The 12,276-nt window shown below is 52.9% G+C and overlaps 1 protein-coding gene across 8 annotated transcripts in view; it reads left to right on the top strand.

Moving 5' to 3' along the window:
- Window positions 1-12,276, top strand: part of TENM4 (teneurin transmembrane protein 4) — a 704,151-nt gene that overhangs the window by 613,720 nt on the left and 78,155 nt on the right. For all 8 annotated transcript variants that reach the window (XM_064168972.1, XM_064168982.1, XM_064168953.1 and 5 more), the window contains 4 exons: window positions 3,861-4,122; window positions 8,121-8,388; window positions 9,833-9,976; window positions 11,136-11,385. In XM_064168972.1, the coding sequence (XP_064025042.1) occupies window positions 3,861-4,122; window positions 8,121-8,388; window positions 9,833-9,976; window positions 11,136-11,385 (924 nt within the window). The remainder of the gene's footprint in view (window positions 1-3,860; window positions 4,123-8,120; window positions 8,389-9,832; window positions 9,977-11,135; window positions 11,386-12,276) is intronic.

Genomic DNA, 12,276 nt, shown 5'->3' with positions numbered 1-12,276 from the left:
CTGCCATCACTGCCACAGGCATCTTCCCCTCATGGTGCCTGCTGTTGGCAGCTAGAACCACCTCCTGGTTCCACCTCCCCTGGCACAACTTGAGGCTGTGTCCCCTTCTTCTCTTGCTGCTTGCCTGGCAGCAGAGCCCAACCCCACCTGGCTACAGCCTCCCTGCAGGCAGCTGCAGGCAGCAATGAGCTCTGCCCTGAGCCTCCTCTGCTGCAGGCTGCACACCCCCAGCTCCCTCAGCCTCTCCTCACAGGGCTCTGCTCCAGGCCCCTCCCCAGCCTTGCCACCCTTCTCTGGACACCTTCCAGCACCTCAGCAGCTCTCTGCAATTCAGGAGCCCAGACCTGGACACAGCACTCAAGCTGTGGCCTGCCCAGTGCATATATCTGTATATACATTAAGATTCTCCTGCCTGCTTGTTTGCCCAGGATCCTTGTTCAGGAGTAGCTCATAGCTGTTGTTGCACCTTTGGGAGTTCTGCAACTGATGTGAAAACCTCATAATTAATTGACACAACTGCAAATGCTTTCTTCCAAGCTCTTTCTGACCTTGTAATTGCAAGGTGCATGATGCCTGGCTTTGGGCTGGCAGTGCTTTCAGATCCAGGAACTTCTTCCCAGAGAGAGTGATTGGCATTGGAATGGGCTGCCCAGGGAGGTGGTGGAGTCACTGTCCCTGGAGGTGTTGAAGCCAAGCCTGGATGAGGCACTTAGTGCCATGGTCTGGTTGATTGGCCAGGGCTGAGTGCTAGGTTGGGCTGGCTGAGCTTGGAGCTCTCTTCCGACCTGCTTGATTCTATGATTCTATGATCCTAGTTCTCATGCATAGAGAACCACTTAAGCACATGGCTCTTAAGCACAGGAGCAGCTCTGCTGAAGCCAGCAAGCTTCATATCTGTGTGAGACTGTCACATGCTAGCACCAAGCATCAAAGTGAGATGCAGGGATAAGAAATCTTTCTTTGCCTGAAACACACACTTGGCATTGCAACTGAATAGCTACTGAGGAACAAAAAAAACACACCAGCTAAACAGAGAGAGCTTCCAGTTGTGCTGGGATCCCTCCCCTTCTCAGTTGACACTTCTTTGTGTAGTCTGTACATAGCAAACACATCCTGTGGCACTTCATAAAATCTCCATCTCCAAGGAGGAGTGAAGTTGAAAGACAAAAGTAAGAAAACACAGCCCAGAACTCTGTGACAATAGCTGTACTTGCAGGGGATTCATCTTTTCCTCCATCAGGTAGGACAAGGGAGGTTCTTCTTCTCCTGTACTCAGCACTGCTCAGGCCACAGCTTGAGTGCTGTGTCCAGCTGTCTCCCCAGTTTGAGAGAGATGTTGAGGTGCTGGAAGGTGTTTGGAGAAGGCTGATGAAGATGGTCAGGGACCTGGAGCACAGCCCTGTGAGGAGAGGCTGAGGGAGCTGGGGGTGTGCAGCCTGCAGCAGAGGAGGCTCAGGGCAGAGCTCATTGCTGCCTGCAGCTGCCTGCAGGGAGGCTGTAGCCAGGTGGGGTTGGGCTCTGCTGCCAGGCAAGCAGCAAGAGAAGAAGGGGACAGAGTCTGAAGCTGTGGCAGGGCAGGTCTAGGCTGGATGTTGTTAGGAAGTTGCTGGCAGAGAGAGTGATTGGCATTGGAACGGGCTGCCCAGGGAGGTGGTGGAGTGGCCGTGGCTGGAGGTGTTGCAGCCAAGCCTGGCTGGGGCACTTAGTGCCATGGTCTGGTTGGTTGGGCAGGGCTGGGTGCTAGGTTGAGCTGGATGAGCTTGGAGCTCTCTTCCAAGGTTGTTGCTTCTGTGATTCTATGATTGTGCTGTCCTTGCACACAGCTCAAATGGCTTGGTGCTGTTATCCAGTGCTAATACAGGCAGAAAAGCTGCTTGGCTGAAAGCAGCACTGGGTGAAGTTGCACACCACAGGCAATAAGTTGTATCTTCCCTGCTCTAAGTGATTAAGACTCAAGACCATGTGCTGAGTTCTGTGGTGCAGAGACTGCCTGCATGATGTCCCTCCCTTCCCTGTGTCTGGCACACTGGGCTCAGTGTTCTAGTGGGCTCCATATGTTCCCTGGGTCACATTAGGTCCTCGTTAGGTTAGCAGTGATGCCAAGACAATTTATGTGGTGGTGTCTCAGAGAAACCACTTTCCAAACAGTTTATTTCATCCTGTGAATGGATCCAATCTGTGACAGTGGTTTTGGGTGATAAATACTTCTTTTTTTTTTTCTTTTGGTTGGTGTTGTTTTGAGCAGAGGAAAATATGAGTGTGTATGGCCAAAGGATGCTAGCAAAGCACTAACAGAAGTAGGCATCTGCCTCAAAACAAGGGATGGGAATGGTTTTAGTGTACATGAGGACAACATGCACAGAAGCTGAGTTTGTGCTTCTGCCCAGGGAGGTGGTGGAGTCACCATCCCTCCCTGGAGGTGTTCAAGCAAAGGCTGGATGTGATGGTTTGGCTGTTGCCTGCCCCCCCACACACCCTTAAGAAAGTCACCCAGACTAGACTCAGCAGCTGGAGATTAAAAGAATGGAGCTTTCTATTTGCAGCTTAGCACAAGAGACCAGCAGATATTTACAGTATATATACAGCAAAGTAACACAGAAGCACAGCAGCCCTCCCAGAACCCTGAGTCTCCAGGAGGGGCTCCCAACCACCCTTCCACCTTCTTCCTACCCCTCTACCTTACCCCAGACTTTGCTTATGCTCAAGGGGAGTTTGGAGGATCAGCCAGGGGAGTTAGGAAGCAGAAGGATTAGTTAGCAGGTTAGGGAGAGAAGTGCCTGCAGCCAGAGCCAAAGAGCAACTGTGTTATATATGTTTATGTTCTTGTTTTTATCCACCTCAGCAAGCCTGTGAGTGCAGCAGACATCACCACTGTTTGCTTTTCCCAGCTTAGCATCTAGTTCCTCTCACTGCAATACCCCAGCTAGGCTCAAACTAGCACAGTGCAGCAGACATCACCACTGTTTGCTTTCCACAACCTAGCATCTAGTTCCTCTCACTGGAACATCCCAGCTAGGCTCAAACTAGCACAGTGCAGCAGACATCACCACTGTTTGCTTTTCCCAGCCTAGCATCTAGTTCCTCTCACTGGAACATCCCAGCTAGGCTCAAACTAGCACAGTGCAGCAGACATCACCACTGTTTGCTTTTCCCAGCCTAGCATCTAGTTCCTCTCACTGGAACATCCCAGCTAGGCTCAAACTAGCACAGTGCAGCAGACATCACCACTGTTTGCTTTCCACAGCCTAGCATCTAGTTCCTCTCACTGGAACATCCCAGCTAGGCTCAAACTAGCACACTGGATGAGGCAACAGAACAAGGGAACACAGTCTCAAGTTGTGGCAGGACAGGTCTAGGCTGGATGTTAGGAGGAAGTTCTTCACAGAGAGAGTGATTGGCATTGGAATGGGCTGCCCAGGGAGGTGGTGGAGTCACCGTCCCTGGAGGTGTTGAAGCCAAGCCTGGATGAGGCACTTAGTGCCATGGTCTGGTTGGTTGGGCAGGGCTGGGTGCTGGGCTGGACTGGATGAGCTTGGAACTCTCTTCCAACCTGCTTGATTCTATGATTCTAAGCCAAGCCTGGCTGGGGCACTTAGTGCCATGGTCTGGTTGGTTGGGCAGGGCTGGGTGCTAGGTTGGACTGGCTGAGCTTGGAGCTCTCTTCCAACCTGCTTGATTCTATGATTCTCTGCCACTTGCTCTTACTCAGCTAAAGCTTCTTTGTGCTGCAGGTTTTAGGCTTGTAAGCTGTGGCTGATGGCATTGCCTGCAGTTACTGTTCAGGGGGTGCTTGCTGGGGAGCTGTGGCAAACAGACAGGGTGATGCTCGCACTAACTTTGTGTTCCATCTCCTCAACCAGCTTCGATCTCGTTACCATTGGTGGCATCTCCATCATCCTGCACTTTGAGAGGGCTCCCTTCATCACCCAGGAGCACACTTTGTGGCTGCCCTGGGATCGCTTCTTCGTGATGGAAACCATAGTGATGAGGCACGAGGAGAACGAGATCCCAAGCTGTGACCTCAGCAACTTTGCCCGGCCTAACCCTGTGGTCTCCCCATCTCCACTGACAGCTTTTGCAAGTTCCTGCTCGGAGAAAGGTCCTATTGTTCCTGAAATCCAGGTATGAACTGCCTGAGCCAAGGAGAACACTTTCATGTAATCATAGAATGGTTTGGGTTGGAAGGGTCTTTAAACACCAGCTACTTTCAACCCCCCTGCCGTGGGCAGGTTGCTTTCAACAGATCAGCTTGTGCACCCTGGCTGTGAGTGTTTCCAGGGATGGGGTGTCCACATCCTCTCTTGGCAGCCTTTTTCCCAGTGCCTCACTGCCTTTGCTGTAAAGAATCTAAATGTGGCTTTGTCTGAGTCCAGAACTGTTGCCCACTGTCCTCTCCCTGCGCTCCCTGCTAGAGCCCCTCACCATCCTTCCTGTAGGCTGCAGTGAGGTCTCCCTGCTCTAGGCTGAACAGCCCCAATTCTCTAAGCCTGTCCTAGTAGAGGAGCTGCTCCTTCTAATCCAGCTCCTTCCTGTGGTCTGTTTTTGCCTGCTTGAGTGCCACTGTGCTTCTGTGTCTGTCTCTATCCCCTTGCTTTGCTAGAAACAAGCATTCCCTGTCTGCTGCACCATGCCTGAGCCGTTTGCCAGGAGCACTCGCTCACAAGCACACACTTAGCCTGTTTGTTTCCCCTGATCCCTGAGAGGTGGAAGCAAAGCATTCCTGGCCAGCAGTGCAAACCTACGTGGGCTCAGCTTTGCTTTCACGTCTCATCTGCAGGAGGTGTGCTGGGACCCTCCTGTGACCCACAACAAGCCTTCAGGCAGCTCTCTGGTGCTCAGTGTGCCCAGCAGGAGGCTGCTGGACCTCTTACGCTCTAATGCCTTCCTTCTGTTCAGGAGCAAATTTCACCCACTGGGCATCATAGACCTCAGTGGTGGAGTGTTGAGTGTGAACTTTCTCAGGGTTTGAAGGCATGCTCCTTGTCCTACAAAGCTGCTAAGGTGTGTGGTCTGCCAGCAGATGGCTGGCAAATGGCCAGCTTGCAGAGCACTGGGGGTTCATTGCATTTCATCATGTTTGGGATAGACAAGACCAAGTGCAAGGTCCTGCATCTGGGTCGAGGCAATGCTAAGGTAAACACCCTACCCTAGAGCAGGCTGCACACAGCCTCTGCCAGCCTGGCCTCAAACACCTCCAGCCATGGGGCCTCAACCACCTCCCTGGGCAACCCAGTCCAGCCTCTCACCACTCTCCTGCTCAACAACTTCCTCCTCACCTCCAGCCTCACTCTCCCCACCTCCACCTTTGCTCCATTCCCCCACTCCTGTCACTCCCTGACAGCCTCAAAAGTCCCTCCCCAGCCTTTTTGTAGCCCCCCTTCAGATACTGGAAGACCTCATCTAGTCCAACCACCCTGCCAGAGCAGGATCACCTGTACCAGATCACAACCAAGGCTTTGTGAATGTCCCATAACTTGGACATCTCAAATCACACTGGACCCCTGTAGCTCTGGAATCTAATTAAGACCTGAGTGTGACAGATCATGGCACCTAAATAAGGTGCTCACAGGCAGTCTGGATGTGTGCTAGATGTCCAAGCTGCCATTAAAGCTGACAGAAACCTAATCAATAGTGTCAGTGGTGCCTACAGCTCAATTAAGCTGACCATCTTGAAGGCATCTGCTTGCCACTGACAGTACTGTTTAGATCTCCACTGGCTATAATTGATGCCTACATGCCTCCCTCACAGGCACACACTTACCTATCTGCATTAGATTTGGATGCCTTAAGGTGGAATTGCATCCTGCTCTTCAGCTTACATGCTAACACCAACCTTCTAAGGAACCTCTTTCTCCTCAGCCAAGGAGCAGTGGCTACAAATTGGAACAGAGAAAGTTTCAGCTCAACATGAGGAGAAACTTTTTCACAGTGAGGGTGATGGAGCACTGGAATAGGCTACCCAGAGGTTGTGGAGTCTCCTTCTCTGGAGACTTTGCAAACCCACCAGGATGCATTCCTGTGCAGACTGCCCTAAGTGTTGCTGCTTTGGCACAGAGGTTGGACTTCATGATCCAGTCACTGGTGGTGTCCCTGCATGGATCAGTGCTGGGCCTGGCCCTATGCAATATCTTTATTGATGATCTGGACCAGGGGATTGAGTCCAGCATCAGGAAGTTTGCAGATGGCACCAAGCTAGGAGCCTAGACCTGCCCTGCCACAACTCGAGGCTGTGTCCTTCTTCTGTTGCTGCTTGCCTGGCAGCAGAGCCCAACCCCATCTGGCTACAGCCTCCCTGCAGGCAGCTGCAGGCAGCAATGAGCTCTGCCCTGAGCCTCCTCTGCTGCAGGCTGCACCCCCCCAGCTCCCTCAGCCTCTCCTCACAGGGCTGTGCTCCAGGCCCCTCCCCAGCCTTGCTGCCCTGCTCCAAACACCTTCCAGCACCTCAACAGCTCTCTGCAATTAAGGGGCCCAGAACTGGACACAGCACTCCAGGGGTGGCCTGAGCAGTGCTGAGCACAGGGGCACAAGAACCTCCCTTGTCCTGCTGCCCACACTGCTCCTGAGCCAGCCCAGGATGCCATTGGCTCTGCTGCCCACCTGGGCACTGCTGCCTCAGCTTCAGCTCCTCTCTCCCAGCACCCCCAGGGCCCTCTCTGCCTGCCTGCTCTCAGCCACTCTGTCCCCAGCCTGCAGTGCTGCTTGGGGTTGTTGTGGCCAAAGTGCAGAACCCATTTCAGAGAATCTGAATTACCTTTTGGATCCCCTCTTGAAGCAGACATCTTTGACCACAGCCCCTCGTGCTGCTCAGTGCCTCAGCACCACTGTGCTGCCCCTTTCTCTGGACAGCAGAGACAGATCACAACAGAGAGAAATAATTACTTCTGACAGGGATTTGAACCAGACACTGCAAATAGTACCTCTGTGACAGTTATTTCTGCCTGGCTTTTTCCTAGAGGGGTTACTTATGGTGATAGATTTGCTACAAGGGACCACCTTTACTGCAGCTTGCCTCAGCTGGTCTCTGATTGAGCCTGGTCCCAGCCCAGCTTGTTGCTGAGCTCATAAAATATGGTTTGGAATTCCTGAGTTTTCCCAGTTCTGTCATTTTTCAGCCTCCCAGGGGCTGAGATATGTAAATTGAAAAGGCTGCATTAGAGAAAGTAAATATTTATGAGCATAGAGGAGCAGCACTTTAACTTCTGGATGTGTCCATTGGTCAAGCGCTGCCGTGCTCAGAGCCTGCGAGTCAGCACTTGGAGAGGTGTTGGGCCTTGGAGGAGAGCTTAGAAGAGGTCTTCCTAGGGGGGAAAAGCAGCCCTGTGAAGAGGGAGCTAGAGGTCCTGGTGGCTAACAAGTTCCCCATGGCACAGCAATGTGCCCTGCTGGCCAAGAAGGCCAATGGCATCCTGGGGTGTATTACGCAGAGTGTGTCCAGCAAAGCAAGGGAGGTTCTCCTCCCCCTCTACTCTGCCCTGCTGAGACCTCATAGAATCAACCGGGTTGGAAGAGAGCTCCAAGCTCAGCCAGCCCAACCTAGCACCCAGCCCTAGCCAGTCAACCAGACCATGGCACTGAGTGCCCCAGCCAGGCTTGGCTTCAACACCTCCAGCCACGGCCACTCCACCACCTCCCTGGGCAGCCCATTCCAATGCCAATCACTCTCTCTGCCAGGAACTGCCTCCTAACATCCAGCCTAGACCTCCCCTGCCACAACTTGAGACTGTGTCCCCTTCTTCTCTTGCTGCTTGCCTCTTCCTGCTTGCTGCTCTTCCAACCTGCTTGATTCTGTGATTCTGTTGAGAGGCTGTAGCAAGGAGCCTTCTTTTCTTCAGGCTGAGCCTGCCAGGCTCCAGCTCTCTCAGCCTGGGAGGGACAGTGTGACCCTTTGGTCTCCTGTTCTCCCAGGTACCAGGTAGGGAGAAAGAAAGAGTATCCTCTGACTGCCACAGCTAACCCTATACACTCCATGTCTGGTTTCACACTTGCTGCCTCCTAGGTGTTCTTTTTTGAGGCATGCCTAGCAGAGCCTTTCTAAAGGTGTGCTTGACAGACTGCAGCTTCCCTGCCTTTTCCTGTCTGCTGGCTGCTGATTTAACACCTCCCGGATTGCTTTTCCACAGGCTCTGCAGGAGGAGATTAACGTTTCCGGCAGTAAGATCAAAGTGAGTTACCTGAGCAGCCGCACAGCTGGCTACAAATCAGTGCTGAGGATCAGCATGACCCACCCCACCATCCCCTTCAACCTCATGAAGGTCCACCTCATGGTGGCCGTCGAGGGACGCCTCTTCAGAAAGTGGTTTGCAGCTGCTCCAGACCTTTCCTATTATTTCATCTGGGATAAGACAGATGTCTACAGCCAGAAGGTGTATGGGCTCTCAGAAGCCTTTGGTAAGTCACCCCAGGGCTGCTGTCTCCTTTGACAGGCAGCTAAGTGGGAATGCACAGACCTTGTCCTGGATCAGTGTGGCCCAACTGCTGGCACATGAGATGGTCCCTGCTGGTTCACTGCTGTTTCCTTCCTGAAAAGCCTGGAACACAAACCCTATGAGGAGAGGCTGAGGGAGCTGGGGGTGTGCAGCCTGCAGCAGAGGAGGCTCAGGGCAGAGCTCATTGCTGTCTACAACTACCTGAAGGGACATTGTAGCCAGGTGGGGGTTGGTCTCTTCTCCCAGGCAACCTCCAATAGAACAAGGGGACACAGTCTCAAGTTGTGCTGCGGGAAGTATAGGCTGGATGCTAGGAGGAAATTCTTCCCAGAGAGAGTGATTGGCATTGGAATGGGCTGCCCAGGGAGGTGGTGGAGTCTCTGTTCCTGGAGGTCTTCAGGAAAAGCCTGGATGAGGCACTTAGTGCCATGGTCTAGTCGACTGGCTAGGGCTGGGTGCTAGGTTGGGCCGGATGATCTTGGAGGTCTCTTCCAACCTGGTTGATTCTATGATTCCTTGGAGAGGACTGGGCCCAGCTGCTCAGGTAGCACACATTTCACCAGCAGAGGAGTGCTGAGCTGTTCTCTGGCTCCTGGCCCAGCACATCCATCCTGAGCTGCTACAGTCAGATGCATACAGAAGGAATGAACTGGGACTAGAGGCATTTGGCTGCCTCTTGCCTGTAACCAAAAGCTGTCAGCACTGCTTTGAAAGAAACCCCCAATACAGAGCCTAGGTCTCTACTCCTCCTTCTGCCTGACCTTCGTGGTTGCTGTAATCTTAGTCTCCCCTTCATTGCCCATTCTAGCATGCCCGGAGAAGAGGAGGCTCAGGGGGGACCTCATTGCTGTCTACAACTACCTGAAGGGAGGCTGTAGCCAGGTGGGGTTGGGCTCTGCTGCCAGGCAAGCAGCAACAGAAGAAGGGGACACAGCCTCAAGTTGTGGCAGGGCAGGTCTAGGCTGGATGTGAGGAGGAAGTTGCTGGCAGAGAGAGTGATTGGCATTGGAATGGGCTGCCCAGGGAGGTGGTGGAGTGGCTGTGGCTGGAGGTGTTGCAGCCAAGCCTGGCTGGGGCACTTAGTGCCATGGTCTGGTTGGTTGGGCAGGGCTGGGTGCTAGGTTGGATAGGTTGGAAGCTTGGAAGTCTCTTCTAACCTGGTTGATTCCATGGCTCTATGATTCACAGTTGCCCAACGTCCACAGCTGTGCTGACCTTTTTAAGTGCAAGATGGCCTTTAAAGTGAAAGACATATTAGGACTCTGCCTTGTGATGATGATATTCTGAATGGAATTGGCAGCTGCCTGTGGAAATGCTCTTACCCCTGCTCAGTTGAAACTGTGATTGCTGACTTTGCACCTCTGGGTTACTAATCTGATGGTGTCTTTTTATTCTCTCTTTCCCAGTATCAGTAGGTTATGAGTATGAATCCTGTCCTGACTTGATCCTGTGGGAGAAGAGGACAGCTGTGCTTCAGGGTTATGAAATTGATGCTTCCAAACTTGGAGGGTGGTCCCTGGACAAACACCATGCCCTCAACGTACAAAGTGGTAAGTTGCTCATGGCACATATCAGAAGAAGAATGCAATGTTGCAAGGCTCAGCTGCTTCTTGCTGCTAAGAAATCAAGACAAGGAAAGAATCCCAAGCCACACAGATACTCTCTTCAGGACTTTACTGACCAACTACTTCTAGCAACCTACATTTAGAAGCAATTTGGTGTGTGCTGATGCAAAAGAAGCTGCCCATCACTGGAGCAGTTGAATGTCATCATGGCTCACTTTGGAATTAGAACTGAGACAGCCAAGCACCTCCTCTGAGCCCAGGAGGTTAACAAAGGCAATCTTTATCTTTGTTGATTAGAGAGACAGGATGGCAATATTTATCTTTGTTGATGAGCTAGAGAGAGAGGATTTAGACTCTCACAGCTCTTTCAAGCACAGAATCATAGAATCAGTCAGGGTTGGAAGGGACCACAAGGATCACCTAGTTCCAACCCTCTTGCATGGACAGGGACACCCTACCCTAGAGCAGGCTGGCCAGAGCCCCATCCAGCCTGTATTTGAGCTTGGGATTGCCCTGACCCAGATGCAGGACCCTGCACTTGGTCTTGTTGAACCTCCTGAGCTTGGCTTGTGCCCACCTCTACAGCCTGTGCAGGTCCCTCTGGATGGATCCCTGCCCTCCAGCCTGGCTGCTGCAGCACACAGCTTGGTGTGGGCAGCAAACCTGCTGAGACTGCACTCAGTGCCTCTGTCCATGGCACCCACGAAGAGTTTGAACAAGACTGGTCCCAGGACTGATTCCTGAGGGACTCCACTTGTCACTGGCCTGCACTTAGGCTTGGAGCCATTGACAGCCACTCTTTGGGTGGAAGTTGTTGAGCAGGAGAGTGGTGAGAGGCTGGACTGGGTTGCCCAGGGAGGTGGTTGAGGCCCCATGGCTGGAAGTGTTTGAGGCCAGGCTGGCTGAGGCTGTAGGGTAGGGTGTCCCTGGGCATAGCAGGGGGCTTGGAACTGGCTGCTCCTTGTGCTCCCTTCCAACCCTGCCTGATTCTATGATTCTATGATCCTTGGAAACCACCGCAAGGCAACGCTATGGAACATGCTGAACCCTCATTGCTACTCAACAAATTCCTTGCCAGTATGGGCTCCCTTCGGTCTCAATTTCCATATCCCTTTCCCAATTCCTGTTTTCCCTCTGTCTCTAGGCATCCTGCACAAAGGCAACGGGGAGAACCAGTTCATTTCCCAGCAGCCGCCTGTGATCGGCAGCATCATGGGCAACGGCCGCCGCCGGAGCATTTCTTGCCCGAGCTGCAATGGTCTTGCAGATGGGAACAAACTCCTGGCTCCTGTTGCCCTAACGTGTGGCTCTGATGGAAGTCTTTATGTTGGGGATTTCAACTACATCCGAAGGATCTTTCCCTCTGGCAACGTCACCAACATTCTGGAGCTGAGGTAAGCTGTGCTGGATGTGGCCGTTAGAGCTGTGCCTTGCAGCTGTGCAAAGCCCTGAAGTACCCCAAAGGAAAAGCAGAAGAGCTCTGTAAGCAAAGCAGATTTAGCTGTCCAGGTTTGCCTCCTCCCCAGCTCTGCTGGCTTCGATGTACTCCAGAGAAACACAGGCCTAACACGTGGGGGTCCCTCAGGTGCCACCACTGAATCACAGGACAAAAATACTGATGCCTTTTTGTGCTGCTAAGTCAAACTCTGGTGAGGTCTCCTTCTTGGGTAGATAGAGACTTCTTTCTCCCTCTCTCACTTTCTCCCTCCCTCTCCCTCTCTTTCTCCCTCCCTCTCTCTCTTCCTCTCTTTCTCACTCTCTCCCTCCCTCTCTTTCTCCCTCCCTCCCTCTCTCTCTCTCTCTCTCTTTCTCTCTCTTTCTCCCTCCCTTTCTCCCTTTCTTTCTCCCTCCTTCCCTTCCTCCCTCCCTCCCTCCCTCCCTCCCTCCCTCCCTTTCTCCCTTTCTCCCTCCCTCCCTCTCTTTCTCTCTCCCTCCCTTCCTCTTTCTCCCTCCCTCCCTTCCTCTTTCTCCCTCCCTCCCTCCCTTCCTCGCTCCCTCCCTCCCTCCCTCCCTCCCTCCTTCCCTCTCTCCCTCTCTTTCTCCTTCCCTCCCTCTCTCCCTCTCTTTCTCCTTCCCTCCCTCTCTCCCTCTCTTTCTCCCTCCCTCCCTCTCTCCCTCTCTTTCTCCCTCCCTCCCTCTCTCTCTCTCTTTCTCCCTCTCCTCCCCTCTCTTTCTGTCTCTCTCCCTCTCTGTTTTTCTCCCTCTCTCTCTCCCTCTGAACAAAGCAGTGAGGCTTATTAAAAGAAGCACTCATCCTCTGAGACCTCCTGAACTTGGATGGCCAC

This window comes from Pogoniulus pusillus, chromosome 3 (assembly GCF_015220805.1).
Source record: "Pogoniulus pusillus isolate bPogPus1 chromosome 3, bPogPus1.pri, whole genome shotgun sequence".
Classification (NCBI taxonomy): domain Eukaryota; kingdom Metazoa; phylum Chordata; class Aves; order Piciformes; family Lybiidae; genus Pogoniulus; species Pogoniulus pusillus.
The sequence above is the reverse complement of the archived record's forward strand: the minus strand, read 5'-3'. Positions and strand labels throughout refer to the sequence as shown.